Source organism: Phaethon aethereus (genome assembly GCF_964289735.1).
Source record: "Phaethon aethereus genome assembly, chromosome: 6".
NCBI lineage: Eukaryota > Metazoa > Chordata > Aves > Phaethontiformes > Phaethontidae > Phaethon > Phaethon aethereus.
The window spans coordinates 29,149,001-29,166,684 of NC_138580.1; the positions used below are offsets into that span (position 1 = coordinate 29,149,001).

The 17,684-nt window shown below is 41.7% G+C and overlaps 1 protein-coding gene across 1 annotated transcript in view; it reads left to right on the forward strand.

Annotated features, from left to right (window-relative positions):
• PARD3B (par-3 family cell polarity regulator beta) overlaps positions 1–17,684 on the forward strand; it is a gene marked incomplete at both ends in the record, with an annotated part of 412,476 nt that overhangs the window by 385,356 nt on the left and 9,436 nt on the right. Inside the window, one exon of the mRNA XM_082001608.1 lies at positions 449–528. Coding sequence (XP_081857734.1) covers positions 449–528 — 80 coding nt within the window. The remainder of the gene's footprint in view (positions 1–448; positions 529–17,684) is intronic.

The following is a 17,684-nucleotide window of genomic DNA, read 5'->3' on the forward strand; positions in this document are numbered from 1 at the left end:
CTGTTTATGTCACGTTTTATACTTGAGCAAAACACAGAAGTGGATATAAAACAGCAAACTTGGTAGTAAGATGCTAGCTTTGATTCAAGCAATTATGCCACTGGAATCGGAAGGGGTGTGCTTAATTAGATTACATCCTCATGTTACTGAATTCTAGGAGGAAGGCCAGCCAGGGAAGGAGAAAGAGTATCCTGGCTGCTAGCACACAGACAAGGAAAAGGCTCTGAAGATTGTACCTCTTCTAAACAGTTCTTTGATACGGAAGCCTTTCTTGTTAGCAGTGATAAGATTACGTATGGGATTTGGAGTTTCTTTGAGCCCTTGCCTTTCTTTTGTTGATTCTGGCATGTTGCAGCATCATGTCTTCTCTGCTTATCGTTTTGAGACGCATTGTTAGTAGCTGGGCTGCATAATTGATCTTCATCTCTAATTACTCTCCTCTCCACAGGTGCCTGGAAAAGGTCCAGATGGGAACTCATACAATCTCCACTTCGAGGGGATGGAAAGGCAGTATGCATCCTTACCCAGGTACAGCACCGAGCCTCGTACACACACGCTCTGATTCACCCTCCCTCCGATGGGCAGGGAAGTCAGCCCACAGCTGATGTCTGGCTCCGACATGAGAGATTGTTTTGCAGTTTTGTCTTGTCACCTTTTGCTGCTGATTTAGTGCCATCTTTATAACTATTAATTTGGACTTTTGAATTTTAAAAAAGGTGTCTCATTGAACATGTCAGCAAGAGTCATGATCCACAGGTGGAGAACATGACATTGAGGAAGCTGGCTCTGCAAGAGTTATAACAGGTCGTAGCAGGGCATAGATTACCAAGTTTATAGTGATATAATCCTAGCTGGCATTGACAGAGTACCGCTGTGGAAAGCCTCCACGACAGCAGCCACAGCTACTGAGGTTCCACTGTTGCTGCAAGGACTGTCTGACTTGCAGTCCTATTCCAATAGAGCATCTCCGTGCTTTAACTGAACGCTGTGGAAAAGAGAGTGAATTCCTAAGGGCTTTTTTAAAATTTTTAGTCCTTATCAACTCAACGAAGAATAATTCTAGTCGGAAACCAGTGGGGCATAACAAAAAGGAAGCATTTCAGAGATTACAGTCCCATTTCTATGGGGGTTCTAATAGTGGAGTGTAAGATTCAGCAAGCCAGAAAGGGGAGCGGGAGGATGCTAGAAGAGGTAGTGGGAAGAAGTGTGAGGAAAACAAAAATAGAAAAATATCCCCCCTTTAGAATTAAAGGTCTGGGAAAGACCTTTAGAGGGGTTGCCCAGTCCACTTCTTTGACCTACAAGCAAGATAATTTGTGAAAGCAAAGCAAAAATAGCTATTTACAGGCAAGAAGGGATTCTTCATTGTAAAGTGGTGCTGGCATTTAGGAAATAGGCTAATAGTTTCTTTCTGTTTCTTTTTATTTTTCTACTGAGCTATTTACATTCGAAGTTGTCACTGGAGAGATTGATTGATAAATACATAATGCTGTGTCCAATTCCAGATGAAAATACAAAGAATATCATACTTTTGGAAACCAATATATTAAAGCTGTCTCCCAGGACATTGTTGGATGTTTGTAGGCATTTTTAATGTATGTGGTTTCTAAACCAAAGGATGTGTCTATAGTTTAGTTAGTGCCTTCAAACAATATTTGTGGCGGCCATTGTTTTGGAAATTCGGCCTGTGCAGTAACTGGCTTTTCTAACAGAAGCCTGCTTTCCAGCAGTGTGTCCTGTATGTATTTCCTGATTGACTGTGGATATTCTTACTCTCCTGGGTAAATAGACATGTTTTTTCGTAGTTCTCCAACACGCATGTCTCCTCTCATGTTTTCAGCAGTGATTTTTGCAGGTTACTTAGGGTTGTTTAGTTTTGCACACTTTTTTTAATCTATTTTAAACTTCAATTTTGTTGAGTGCTTCCTTGAGAATTACAAGAATAAATTGGCACTTGGTGCCCAGTGTAACTCTCTACAGCAATTTTTGTATTCCTGTATCATGTCTCCTTTCACCCATTTTACCGTCAAGCTAATCAACCTTATTTTTTTCAATCTTTATAAAATATAAACTTCCCAGTGAAGTAACATCCATCACCCAGAATTCTTTTTATTTCACCAGTATTCCTTTTGGGCGGGGATGACCAGAAGTGAGCACAATAGCACAGATGCAGACATGCCCTTGCTTCATACAGCGGTGTTCTCCGTATTCCTTCTATCCTGTTCCTTTTCAGATGCGCTGCATCCTCAGCATGGCCCCTAGGTGTGTGTATTGCTGGCCTCTGCACCCTGCATTTTTGTGTTTTGTTTGTTTTGGTTTGGTTTTTTTCAAAAGTAGGTCTGTCTGAATCGGATCACGAATTTCACAGTGTTCTTCCCAAAACTTCCATTTAACTTGCTGGAAACATGACTCTTCAGTTCTTACGACAGGTTTGAGTGTTTAGCTGGCTGGGACTCGCCATTTAGGAAGGCATCCAAACATTCAGTCAGCTTTTGAAGATCGGTGTGAAGAGTGTCATTTCTCTCGGTGCCTAAGAAGAAGATGCCGGAGAGTGAGAAGGCCTGCACTTCTGTGCTTCCTGACCCGAACGCTCGCACTGCCGCACGCGGGCCGTGCCATCGCCGCGTCTCCAGCGGGTTCCACCCTGGCAGGAGCAGAGGTTTGGGGCAGCGCGGCTTGGGTGTGCCTGCAAGTCCAGCAGTGGGCTGCTGCCTTTTACACTTAGTTTTTTGTAAGTTTTGCAGTTTCATGTTACTGCAGTAATTAAGCTCTGGCAGTCACAAATGACTAGATTGCTACAGTGAAGTCTAAATCCAGAACAAGGGGATGCGGTCTCATTGCCAGCCGCTAATGGAAATGAGTGATTTCTTTTGTTCTCATGGCTGACTGCCCAGGAGTATAGAGGAATCCAGGTAAAAACCACCCATTTGCTAACCTGTTCTCAGTGGAGGATCCGTGAATACTACTGTAATGGGCAGCATTATTAAAAAAATAAGAGAAAGAAATGGAAAGGTAGAAAGAAATACAGAAGTAGTGTATCCTCAAAGAACAGCTTTCTTCTCCCCAGCATTCTAGTATCAGTTCATGGTTTCCTGCCCTTGGGTTTATTCTCCTCCTTGTCTTGTCCTGTCCTCATCTTGGTCAAATCACTGAGCTGCGTTTTGTATGGACATGGTTTATCATTGACTGCATACTTAGCTGTTTAAGTCCAGTTTAATAAGAGATACTTAAAGAGGCTTCAGATGAGGGTTGTAGATGCTGGGAAACAGATTCTGATTGCAATGTTGTGTTGAGTCCAGGAGGATATGACCTTTGCCTGCCGCTCTGGTGTGGCACAAGAGAGGAAAGCTCTTGGACTGCAGCCAGTTTCACTGGATGAGGAGAGAGGAGGGGATCTGTGCTATGTCAAGAGTAGCTGGCACCTACACAGTGAAACTGTTTTGCTTACCTGGAAACCAGCAGGAGTCATGCCAGTGTGTGTGGGCATGGACAAACTGAGTAAGGGAGCTTTGGTTTTCCTCCCTACTGGGCAAGAATGAGGAGTGATCACTTGCCAAATAGCTTTATGAATGTCTGGTGCCCCTAAGGCACTACCCGTTCCTGTGCAAAGGCACCCTGCATGAAGGGGAAGTGAGATTGCCAGCAGCATCCAAACATACCTGCTGCTGGGTTGTAAAAATCTAAGGTTTGAAACATCACTGTAGCATTGCCCTGTTGTTTTGTATTTTTCTGTCTTTCTCTGAAGCTGCTAATTTAAGCCTAGATATTATGGGCCAAAATCAGGTGATGTAAGTCTGTTTTAACTGTATTTGGGGAACTCAGCTGTGTCAGGTGTGCTTGCCTTTTCGGTAGATGCAGCAGCAAATCCAGGGTCCTGGTCTCGTCGAGCTCAGTGACACCCTTTTTGCCTTTGAGTGGAGGAACTGTTCCTGTGTAAGGTTACATTTTTTAATTAAAAGCTGAAAAAAGGGGGCAGCAGCCTTTGGAGGAAGGCTTTGTGTGTGACTGGCTTAATGAGCAGCCAGCTGAGTTATGTAGTTAGGTTTCTAGGTAAAGTAATGCCAATCTTGTAGACTTGGTTTGGAGATGCCTACAGAGGCAAACGTCTGAATTAGATCCTAAGTGTCTGTGGCAGGAGAGTGGCAGGTCTTCATCTGACACTGCATTGTGCTGTTCCATCTGCAGAAAAGCAGCCAAGTGGGAAAGACAGAATGGAAGGCTTTGCGAGAGAGATACAGTTCTTTGCAGTCAATCCTTACGTCTTGCCCTGGGGCTACAGCTAAGTAGTGCTGAGTAGTAGTATTAAGAAATGTTAAAACCTCCTGATTAGGAGGAGAATGGCTTGATTCTTACACCTCTTAGCCCCCTCTTTTGGGGAGAGGGAGGAGCAGGGCAAGGGTGTGGGAGCCAGCAAAACATTTCTATTTTTTTAAACTATTTTTAATGCCTTTTTTTTTTTTTTTTATAATCCAGAATATTTTCCTGATGGAGCTATGGAACAGATATGAAGCTGAAGATGCTGTGTTCTTTCATAGTTTTATTTTTGAGCTTGCTTTTATGGAAGTCTGTCTTAATGTGAATCACAGTCTTGCCAATGGCAGCCTTGTTTGGAGAAATCTTGTGTTCAAGGACACATTCTTTTCTGTGTTGATGGAAAAGCTGGCTGTGACCAAAAGCAGACTGTCAGACAGAGATGGGACACTGGTGACATGATGGGTGTAGATCAGAAAGCTCAGCCATCTTCGTGGTAAGAAATGCTGATTCCAAAGGAAAGCTAATACTCCAGGCTTGTTCTGGAATCCTCATATTATTGAAAAACATGCATTTTGGTCAAGAAAAGGGGTGGGGCTGGAAAGACAGTTGAGAGCATTAGAAAGTAACTGCTAGCATGGAAAAATTAGTTCAAGCTGTGTAAATGAGTTCAGCTGTATTGCTGTGGCTGGGAGGAGACTGCTGAGCAAACTGGTAGTTGGCTCACAGGAGTATCTGTCTTAAGTGTAACATCGGTCTTAAAACTGGGAAACTTGCAAATGTATTAAGGAACTAGCCTTGCAGTACAGTGGCAGCACATAGTCTTGCCTTGCTGGAACCTTCTCTTCAGATTGACTGTGCAACTTGTGCTTCTTAAAGCATTAGCTAAAAGCAGCACATCCTCCATTTCTAGGTATGAAACCAGAAAGGACAATTCTGATCACCTTGCCCCAGCCTTCCAAGACCTTCTCCATTTTTGCATCAAACTAAATTTCAATTTTGGTCCATCGCATTACTTCTATGTATTTACAGAAGCATCTAGCCTAGAATTAAAATGTCACATTGTGGAGAATTCATTACATTCTTCAGAGGTTAATTATTTTACTGCTTAAAAAGATTATGCCTTTTTTTCCCTAAGTCTGAAATTACCCAATTTCACTTTCTAGATACTATGGTAAATATTTTTTCTGCCAGATATTAAGAGCCAAGCCTGCAAAATGCATCCCCTTCAGTATTTCTATCCAGAGATCGTTTATGTTATCTTTTAACCTCCCTTTCAATAAATTAAATACATTGAGCACTTTGCTCTTACACTATAGAGCATGAAAACAGCATTGACTCAAGGAGTCAGAGTCCCCATGCAGTCAAATTCTGAGGTAGACTCAAGTTTAGAATCAAAAACATTTCCAACTCTTTGGATTAAAAGCAAAGTTTCTGTAACACCTATATCATGGAGAAGGTTCCTCAAACAGAAGGAATGGATTACTTAACAAGTTTCACTAGCTTTTTCTTGCATTTGAGTGTTCTTGCCTTTATTTTACTAACCAAGTTTATTTCAAAATGCAGGATTTCTGCAATTTAATTGAATCCCAAAAACATCATCAGGAAGTGACTTGACACAAATCACAAGAAAGTTAATTGTCTATTAAGTAAGAGTCATCATTCACTGTTGTCTAGCAGAATCTGAAATTAATATACTGACATTACTTAAATATGTATATAGTGTATTCTCCTGGTTAACAAAAAGAAATCACAATTTTTGTGCAGGCTATAATCAGCTGCAAATCAACTTGTCAGAGCATTCCCAACCTATGGGAATTGACTAACCAAGGAGCACAGATGAAAAAGCGAGGTTTAAAATCAATTATTTAAATAAAAATTCCCTGCTTGTTGGTTTAAATAACTTTTTTTTTTTTGCTTTAAATCACTTTGATGTAACTTACTCCATTCCACATTGCAAAAAATCTGTCCCCCTTCTCATTTTGTATACTTCCTTTACACTCCTCCTTGACATCCGATAGTATGTCACACAGCATTGACCCAACTGTGCAGTCGTGGTTATAGCCATCAGCTGAGGGAGGTGACGTCCTTGTTGTTTTTTGGCGGTGACCCGTCTGCACTGACAAGTGCCATGTGGTGGCACAGCGGTTCTCCATGTTGCTGCTCCCCATAATACTGCTGCTGTTTTGCCAAGTTATCTTCCAGGGACCTTCTTGGTGCTCAGTCACTTCCTAGTAACAGTCTGTCTCTCAATTTTACACTTTTCGTCTCTTCAGTTGATTTTGTTACAGGTCTCTACTGAATTTGCTTTTTCCTTTTTTTTTGTTAGCCCCAAATTGTGCTTTGTGGCAGGTTGAGGGTGGCAATGCTGATGCACACCGCAGGTATCGCAGGGAATGCCATTGCTGCCTTGTAGCGCTGTGTAAATTGGAGCATCGTTCACCTGGTTAAAAAGATCTGCAGGTATATTTTCATAAATGGGGAAAGGTGTCAAAACTTTAATGGCAGTGAAATAATTTATCAACCCAGTCAAGAATCACCAAAGTTGTGGCCTGTCAGTGAAACTATATTACTGGACATATATTATACAGTTACAAAGCAAACCTATTAACTTTCTGTACATAATATAATACACAATATTTTTAGTAATGTCTGGATTTTCCCTCCAAAGTTGTGGAAAACGGTGAAGGGAAGGGTGATAGGAAAAGATTTTGTAGTTCTGGGTAGATGAAAAAAAGTCTGTATCTCTCCCATTTCTCACATTGATTAAAATTAAGAGAAGAGGGTCAAAAGAAAGATTTGAGAAGGAGTTGTGGGTGGTCTCTTTTAATTTTCAATGTAGATAGGCATTTTTTTTTGTTTCCCCTGACATAACTGCAAAACTAAGAAGACTTGATAATTTGGAGTCTTAAGTAGGATTAGAACTAAGTAGGGCACAGAAATGAATGGCCCACCTAATTTCATCATCCTAGTCATGTGAAATATAAATAATATCCATACAGTATATTCTATGGTATACTTGATTATTAACTTTCTCTTCTGTTTTAATCATCTAAAGTAATATCAGTAACTCAGGGATATTTTTAAAATATGATTTTTATCTTGACTGCTGTACTTTCATTGAAAATGCAGCAAAATCTTATCTGTCTGTGTCTTCCAATATGATGATCTCATTACAAATGAAATATGTGTATAGTTTTAGCTGGGTTTTAAGCCCTGGCAGATGAATTTAGAATCATTTTTAATGGAAATACTGGTCCTACTCAAGGACCTCCAAGCTATGTTGCAATAAACCAGACAAGATGAAATACAGGCAAAGAAAAAAGATCTTACATGCTAGAGCACAAGCTTGGGAACCAAGCTGATGTGCTCATTAAAACCGATATCAGTTTAAGAATTGCTTAACTAACTTTACTTCACTCTGCAAGATGGTAAAACTGATTGCTGTGGAAACTGCCGGTGCCTCTGAGATGTCAGGGAAGCCGTTGTATTTCAAGAAGGACAGAGTCCAAATCCATTGCAGGACACCGGATTTGATACACCTACATGCAGCAGAAAGCTGGAGGTGCTCTGTTGCAACTTGTTCTGGTTTATCTCAGTTTCAGTTACTCTGCTGTAGTGTGCCATGGTGCTAATGTCACCTCAGTGTCATATGTGAAATCTGAAGGCCTTTTTGTGTATGGTGTCAAAACACATTTGACCAGAAACATGCAGAGTTCATAAATAACCTGCATATATCTTCTACAGGGAGAGTCTCGGGCATTAAAATCAGAGCAGGTAGGAAAAGATCGGTGTACTGTAGACATTTCAAAAAATGGTCTTGTGTCTTTCTCTAAGACTTGGCTGAAAGGAGGAAAGAAAATTGTAAGATCACATTCTGCAGTTGTAAGATCACATTCTGCAGTTGTAAGATCACAGTTACAGAAGTCTCTATGTTGAACTCGAAGGAAATTTGTTTGTAAAACATACCTCCAGCTTTCTAGTAAAATAGAAATATCACTTGAAATGAACAGGATGCCTCTATCCAAGCCAAATTAAGTCTTAATACTGAAGAAGTATACTTTAGAAAGTCAGAAAGGTCAAGGTTCATGACATCAAATCATGGATTGCGGCTGACAGGCTACCTCTATAATTTCCATGGGAATAACTAAAGAAAATCAAGCAAAGAAAATGTCTGCAACAACTGGGACATAGCTTAAAAAAAAAAAAAAAAAACCACCACTAAAAGCCAGATGTCCCAGAAGAATACTTTGGAAGTGTAGAAGGAGGCAGACAGGGATGGATTTTGTCAGTTTTTCTAATAAGTCAGTCAACTCCTCATAGCAAAAAGCCAGTTAATGCAATATGGAATAGTTTAAAAGTCAATTAATAGTTTGAAACTAAACAGCCAGCCTTTTTGCAAGGAGATACTAGCCGGACTAAATAAAAATACTTTCAAGTGTATTGACAAAAACCAAAATTTACAAAAAACATGGATCTGGTATGGCTTCTAGTGTATAACCAGGCATAAGGACCTCCCACTCAAACTAAGGGCATTCAGCTTGAAAATACTGCCTTTGAGCAAAAGGGCTTGAATTAATATTATAAAATCTAATGAAGTTGTGGAGACATTGCCTCAGAAAAAGAAAGCTGTATTAGCTATGCTTCCAGTGAGTAAAAGAACAAAACAACTGTTAGGGAACAAAATATTAATGAAAGAAAGAATTGTCAGTACAAAATGGTTAGCTTGAGATGAAGGATCTGTGGAAAAAAGATAAGTGAATGCAAATTAAAAAGAAGATGATCAAATTAAAAAACAAAAGCATTCATCCCATAGAATGCATCGACGGAGTGATGTGCTGAGTGAAAGCTGGGGAATAAAATGTGTGCTACAAAATGCAAATACATCCATTGCATTGTTGAGAGGGATACTGAAATTGCTCGGGAGACCAACAGTCTGGGAGGCTCATCTGGCTGCATTATAGGTACAGATATTTGGAATAAAAACATCGCTGCTTATGTTGGATTATAATTCAGAACTGATCAAAAAGTGTGGACTCTAAGGCCGCAGAGGTGAGGAAGTAAGTTTTTCTTTCTGTGAGAAAGTGCGCTGTAAAATAAGACAACTCCACTGCAGTTCTTGGCTTTGGCTTTCCCTTGACAAATAGGTCTGGAGGTGTGGCTGAAAGATGGCTGTCAGCAAACGTGCTTTAAAAACAGCTAGCAAAGGAGAAATGTAGGAAGCTGACAGCATCAGGTATAAATATATATACGATTTTTGAGGATGTTGGATCAGGAGTTTTTGAGCAAGCTTCCTGCAGCGCGCTCAGTGCCGTGCATGAACCGCCTGTATGTTCCACCGCGGCTCAGCTAGGTTCCTGTAAGATGGCACCCATCGCTCAGAGGCAGGCTGTGTTAGTTCTCCGTAACCCAGCCAGTTCCTTTGTCTCCATCCAGTCTTTGCAAAGCAGGCTCAGAAAAAGCACAGGAAAGATGTTAAAAAGAACAAGGAAGTTGCGTGTCACAATGGCAAGTTTCAAGCTTCTAATAGCAAGCCTTTTAATGTGAGTCAGTTATGTGCATATTTAGGGAAGAGGAAAGGAGATTATGATGATGAAGTAGGAAAGTGAATTGTATGTGGACAGTCTTAATTGCATTCTGCGAGGTAATGACAGGCTGTGAAATCTTAAGAACTCGTGTAGTTCTGAGTTCTTTTGCAAACTCATAGGGGACAGAGTCTCGAGCCCTCAGTGTGCCCCTCACGGAGAAATAAGAAGCAGGGTGAGGGAGATGCAAGCCATAGAGAAACACAAGGACAGCGCTTTAAGCAGACCTGCAGTTGTTTGTTATCCTCAGTGAAACCATGCCTTGTGAGGAGAGAGTTTTTATATAAACCGGTGATTAAAGGAAAGAGGTATCTAATTTGGGATTAAGAGAATTACTGAAGAATTTAATAGTAAAAATAGTTGCTAGAGCAGCTGTTTCAACACAGCTCATACAATTGGCAGCCAAACTGCTTCCATTTCATAAGTAGGTGACATATTTAATTTCTCTGCACAGAAGTCTCTTAAACACATATCAAGAGAATATTCTAAATTGTAGAGGTTTTTGTCAAACTTTCTGTGCCCATATATTCACCTAAGGCTTTTATGTTGCTCTTCAACTAGGACATTTTAGAAAAGTCATGCTTTGGATATGTTGATCCAGATTGAGTAACACCATATTCTGCAAGAATGTTGCAGAAGCTAGTACAAGCCTGAAGGAGAACCACTGCAATCCATGGATGTAGGACGTGTTCCTACCAGTTGCAGTCAGCAGTAGGTTTAGACTGAAACATGATCACTGTTACAGCATATTCTTTCATTTCTTTGCTGTCTGGGTCAGTCTGGTAGTGATTTGATAAACTCTGATTAGGATACTTGGTTTTTCCCGAGGAACTCTGCCCACCAATGTTAGCAGTCTCTCTCCATATTTTGGAGATCCTAGAAAAAGGAATGTATCTTTGCCTGCTCTCTGTGTTCTTCCCCACCCCATCCCATGTTACCACAGAAATAAGTGAAGTAAAAGTAGGACTCAAAAATGAATGTAATTTGAGGTTGTTGAAGAATTGCAAATGTTCGGATCACTAGCAGTTATGGACCAGTAACTTTGTTAAGAGCAAGTATGGAGCTAAAACTGCTGTTGTACCCTGTAAGAGAAAATTAATTCCTTCTTTCTTAAGAATCTTTACCCGCATCTTCAGGCTTGAAAAAGATTGCGTTGTTCTAGCATTTAATAGTTATGTAAATTAGCAGTAATTTTGTCACTTAGCACCTGTAAGAAATTTTCTACTAGAACAGTTCTTTAAAATATGGCATAAACAAAGCACAAGATGCACAGTGATACTGTTCTTTTGTTGATGCTTATTTGGGAAAATCTGCATAAGCTATTGAGCATCTTTACCACAGGTAAGGATGTCGTGGGTATGCTAGAAAAACACCAGCAAAACTTTGTAGCGTTAAGTAGCACACAGACCGCTAGTCAGACTTTTCAGCAAGCTTTATTTTGGAAATATATTAAATGCCATAATGCATACGCTAAAAACTTAACCATGTCTTTATGGTAATGGCAGTGTCTTTGCTGTACTTGAAAACTTGTCTGCCAAACATAACTGAATCTGGCTGTAGGGATATTGACAGAACTCATACCTTCTGCTGGCTTCTATCTGGTATCGCTGTGGTCTCCACTAGTTCCGCGCTCTGTTCTGCATGAGCAGATGGGATCTTACAGCTGTTTGAATAAATATTAGTTTTAAAGAGTTACTCTGCTCTGATCAACCATTCAACAAGGGGGGGAATGGCAGGGGAGAGGGCGCTTAAGGAAGCTCTGCTTCGGGCCTCTTGCCCAACGCGATTCATTTAAATGTTTGAGCGGTGATGAGGTGAGGAGTCATGTAAACTGGAAGCTGTTCCTCAAGTCACCATCTTCTCTCTGTGCGCAGAGTAATTGATAGCTCATGCACTTGCAACAGCTGAAAAAACAGAGCAGAACATGCAAACACGTCCACTGTATAACATACGTGGGAAGCAAGAGGAGGAGAGTGTTAACTTTAATAGAAAGTGAATTATCTGCCGTTTTTGTTCTACTCCAGATGTAATTCAGCAAGGAGATCAGAGCTGTGCATTAGATAGTCTGAGACAGCACCTTGGAAACTGGCAGCCAGTTCCAGCCAGAGACGGTGGTAAATGTGTGAACAAAACCCAGCCCAGGTTATCAAGTAAAACCCCAAGCCAACGGGGGTCCTTGGATATTGAGTAGCTGGCGCTTTTCTTCGTTTAAAGAAGAAAAATAGCCTTTGTTTTCCAGGTGAAGGGAAATACTTTGAGAGCAGTCTGTTGTAGATCATGACAAAATCTGGCAAGCAAAACCAATCTCAGCAGGATTTCACAGTTGAAAATCCGTGTGAATGGCTTTTTGCTTGCATCTAGGTGTTAGCGTACTGTTGTACATACCCATGTGTCACCAGGTTTTGGTCCCTCATTTAGCATTTCTGTTATGAATTTTGGCTCGATCTCAGATGCTATGCTTTAAAGAAAAGGAGTATTTGTTTACTGAGAACTGAGATGTCTTCAGTATAAAAAGAATGTATTTTTAGAAGCATGGTATGGCCACAGCTTTTCCCTTTGCTTTGCTTTCTTAAAAGAGGTAATAGTGATATGCTGTTGAACTGAAATCAATCACCCAAAACAATAGCTGGGACAAAACGAGTAGAAGAAAGGACATACTAACAGTCTTTCTTCCAAAGATCCTCAGACAGCAAATACACTTTACAACTGTAAGTTCAGCGATTAAAGATTTCCAAAATCCGTTAAAAGCTTTAAGGATCCCAGTAGCCGTGCTCAGAAAGCCTACGTGACTTTGCTGTGCGTACTGTTCCTTACTGGCTGACTCGACTTCTGGTAGCCCTCTAATTAGCTTTGTAGGGATCTCTGAAGGCATCTGGGTTTCTCACCGACTAGGGAATTAGGCTGAATTTAGGCTGCCTGAATACGCGGGTTCTGGTTTTGAGCGTTGTCTGTAAGGATCTCTTCACCGCGTGGTGTGCTGCAGCCCCGCTGGAACGGCGAGTGGAGGCAGCTCAGGGGCGCGGGCTGTGCTGCGGGACCGACTGCACCACACTTTACGGCAGAAAGCACGGAGCAGATCGGTTTAAAATGAAAGGGAATTTAAAAAAAAAACCAAAAAAAGACTAATTCAATTAGTTGGTTGAAATTGAGTTGGGGTTTACCACTTGAATTTTTAGGCACTCAAACACCTGCTTTACCTTGAATACGTTTTACTTTTCGATGGCAATCATTTGCCTAGCTACCAGATACCTCACGGAAACCTGGACTTAAACGTGCTTTGTAAAGGGAAGGATGGCAGACAGTCAGGCAGTGGTACTTAGAGAAATTTCACTTTTTCACTCTCTGTGCTTTTTGCGGTTTAAATAATGCCTTCTTAATGTTGCCTTAATGCACTGCTTTTTGTTATATATCCTGTAAATAATATCAAGAAAGGTTATTTAATGAATAATCTGACTTTTTCTTTGAAGAGACTTGTTACTGATCTTAACTTGAAATCTCTTTAGTATTATTGAGGGAAATAACAACCTTAATGTCATTTTGGTTTGATTTCTTTGTGTGAAGGGCTGACAGCTCTCCCTTCTCTCTCGTCACCAAACATCTGAAGAAAGCTCTGTTATTGAGAGATTACTGCAGTGGTCCTTGGTCTTACAGAGATTTCATCAGAAACATTTCATTTTTAATGGACAATGGAAAATGTTCAGCTGTCCATTATTACAATTCTTTGTACACAGTCTAAAAATATAAATGGAAATTATAATGACATCTGTAATGCTGGGTCCCAGCTGAAATCACTTTAATCCCAGTGCGGGGGGGGGGAATCAATACAGAACCCTTAACCCTGGTCTTTTCCTCCTTAGGCATTTCATTTTCAGTTGTACTAGTTTATACCACAAGTTTTACAAGTTTTTGAAGGGACTTTAGTATACAGAGACCATTTTACATTCTTAGAATGGTATTGCTGCTTTGTGCTTTTCTGACTTAGAAACTAGAATGTTCTTCTTGAGTAATGGTTTATATTGTAGCTGCTTAATATGATACGAAATTTCTCCCTTCTACTTTTTGATCATTAAAAAAAGAGGGGCCTTTGAAATGTTGCAATCTTTTTTTAAAGAAAATCCCAATTTACTGGAAGTTACATATATTTTTGTTAGAGAGGAACCCAACTCAACATTAAAGATTTAACATTGAGGTTTGGAAAAGAGATCATTCGCAACTCACCACAGGCGCTCTACTAGATTGTGCTTTTTTCCTATGGGATTCAAATAGCAGGTCTGTCAAGGTTAAATATTATGGGTTTAATTTTTTTATATCAACATCTGTAATTACAGACGTGCCATCAAGTGTTTTGTGTTTCTGAAACCTGCATCTTTCTGCAAACCTGGACTTAGACCAATAGTTGCTTTGTTTTGAGTTAGCTTCTGGGAAGGAAAGGAGAGGTTGCTTTTCTGCTGTAAGGCCTATGGAAACTATTAATTGCAGACTAACTGCAGCTTGCTTTGAAGCATCTGGTTCTGGTAACAAAGACGTGATGCTGCAATTTGGGGCACACTCTGCTACATGGCCCCAGTTGCCACGTTATTGGTAATCGTAGATGTAACATCCATGTAGCAGAGGCATGTTATTCATCTGGTGGAATGTCTTGTTTCTTGGTAATTGCATATATACCTCTCTAGAGCATGAGCACTCAAAAAGTAAAAAATAAATTAACTGCATTTTGGTCAGTCTTTTCTCTGAATACAATTGAAAAGGAATGCTTCCACATGGAATGAGGCATTTCAGCAACTCACATCTAGTACTCAAGCTATTTATTTGCTGTCTAAGGCTGTCAGACCTTAACTTCCTGACTTCACTCCAGGATACAGATGTCTCATTCTCTCCGTGCCCTCTCCTCCCCTTTCAGATACCATTTTCCTATACAAGAGCCTAATCCAAAGCTCACTGAAATGCTTCCATTAACATCCAGAGGCATTGGCTGAGGCCGGATGAATCTGGAGCATGAAGTTCCTCGTCGCATCAAGTTATTGCCTCTTCCCAGTCTGGTAGCTAGGCAGAGCACGGATCTCTTTCCATCTTTACTTCCCTCTGCAAAGTATCGTCATGGTTTTTCTGTGAACATCCCACTTCCAAGTCATCACACTGCACAGTCTGAAAATACTTAGAATGATATTGTAGTAGTGACCTTTATTGTTCATTAGTGAATCAGCAGCGTAGCTTACTGTGGCTTTAAATGAGCTATATAAATTGGTTGTTATTTTCAATGATGATTCCCTTGATTTGAACATACTAGAGCAAAGATAATTGATTGATTCATTATGTAAAAGATTGTTTCAAGTGAGAGGGCGTTTTTATTTAATTTTTTTTCCCCCAGCCAAATTGAGACATGCTCTCTGGAATCTTTTCCAGGTTCTTACCAGGTTCAGACTGGGAAGTGCTATTGCTTCTCTCTTTCTCACTAATGGCATGTAGTGAGAGTACTCCACCTTCCTGGGAGGAGTAGGGATGCCTCCAACAATCTAAGCTGAAGCTACTGACAGCATCGCGTCTTGCACATAAGACTCTGCTGCAGGTGGTAGTCTTTGACACATGATGTGTATATGTGTTCAAATAAACTAAAGTCTATACCTGGTGGTGCTGTCCAAATCCACTCTTTATCTCAAATTGGCTTGCCCCTATCTTCCAACTGGTGTGCTGTAACCTCTGTAAAGTATCACTAATTCCAAGCTGTTGGCATCTTTTCCATCGCTCAGGGATGCAGTGTTTTGGTGTCTTTAAAGCGGGGTTTTTTTCTGTCTTCTGCTGTGTGCTCCCTCTTCCTGCTTCATCATCCTTCTGGTCTAGGTACATGACTAAACTGATAGAACTGTGTTGCCACAGGCTTGCTCTCTCTAGAAGGTTGCTGTGCTCCAAGAACTTTGCTGTTGCAAATTTTATCTTGTCATCTGGCATGCAACATGGTGTGCAGATGGCAAAGAAGAAATTTGTTTGGAAGCTACATATCTCCTCTATTACAAATGTTGTGGGGGGATGCACATAGATCTGGGATATTGATGATTGCACCAGTTCCCAAAGAGCAAAGGATGCTGCAAGCCCAGGGACTATGGTAGTGAGTCCTGCTGGATGCATGGTGCCACCCCAGAGCAGGAATGCATGGAAGAAAATCACATAGATCTGATCATATCTCATGTCATCTTGGGCTTCTTGCAGGCATTGCCAGGACTGGTGCTGCTGGGCAAGAAAACAAAGAAGAGAACAGTAGCTAGGCGAGGAGGGGAAAGTGGCAAAAGAAGTGGTGGGAGCCATGGGCTCCCGGAAACAAAACCCAGGCCTTGGGAAGGGAGGCAGAGAGGACAATGGGGGATGTGGCATCTTGCCCTGTTGTCACATCCTCCCATCTCCAGCCTGTGGTCTAATATGACATACACTGACTTCCAGATTTGCTTTTCTTAAAGAAAGTAAGTGCAGCAAATGAAATGGGGAAAGGGAAGAACTGCGTGCATGAAAGTCAGCAGCTACGTCATCCTCATCTGTGAATGGAACACATAGCTTGTATATATCTGTAGACATTAAAGTTAGTGCCATATATAAGAGTAAAAACTCCACCTATGCCCGTAAGGCTGGGTTACAGCGGCTGGGCGCTGCATGGTGCCTTTCCTCTGTGCTGTGTGGTTCAGGTCTCAAGTGATGTATTTGGTGGCGATGGCATGCGTGTGCGTCTCATTCGCACACAGCTATTCTGCAGGGTGTGTTGAGGGGGTGTTTGAGGAACCGAGCAGATTCACGGCTGTGTCTCACCTCTCCAGAATCTGCTGCTGCTACCAGAATCTGGTGCGCTAAACCCTCCTCATCTGAGCAAGTCAACAGCCTGTCCCAGGCTGCCGCCTCAGAGAACGGCAGGGACTTTGTAAATAAAGGAAACAATTGAATGATAAGTTCACACTTCAGCACACTGCTTAACAACCTGATAACAGTTAATTACATACAGTATTTTTAAATGCAGCAACAGGGAGATAACTCATGCAGAGATGGAGCACAGGCACTCGGGCCTCACGACCGAAGGTTAACCTCTTCCTACCCACGCCCCTGAAGAGGCCGGTGGCCTGCAGCTCCAGATCTCGCCAGCTTTGAGCGTTTACTGGCTGGCAGTGACTCGGGGCCGTCCACGGAGCATTTCCTCAGCTGCAGGTAGGGGCAGGGGGAAGCCGTGCTCAGCCCCCGCGACTTGCAGGGCCCCGCTCTGAAAGAGCAGCCTGTGTGCTGGCGGGCGGGAAATGCAGGGTGGTAAAACAAGGGCTGTCTCCACCACGGGCAGCAGGTAGAGCGCGTCCAGTCGGCAGTCGCTCCGCTTGCTGCAGCTGCACCCGTGTTCGTGTAACTGTAGAAGCTCCTAAGGAAGAAGCCAGCATAAACACAGCTGGAAGGGGCTGCGGTCGCAGGGCGCGCGCGGCCGTCTGCGAGTCGCGGCAGCTGCAGTCGGTGCTACTGCTCTTTGGGCACCGGGTGGGACGTTTCCGTCTCTCCCAGCCCGGTGGGATTTAGGGGTTTGACCCTTGTTATTTAAAGCTCAACTTCAGGACGTCTGCTGTCAGAGCACCCGCAAAGTTTGTGACTTAATGCAAGTCTAATTAACTGATTTGCCTATCCGAATCTGGAGATTTACACACTTCTGTAGAGGCAGCTGTAAAGTTATAACTTCAGCTGTTTATCATGCCCTGAGCCTTTAAATCTCAATTATTAAAGGTGGTGTTTAATGGCCGGCTGGAAAAGGGGTGGTTACCAGAGTGTTAATGGAGCACGGCAAGCCAGGAAATCTATAATCTAATGCCTGTATAGAAATGAATGGTTCTAACA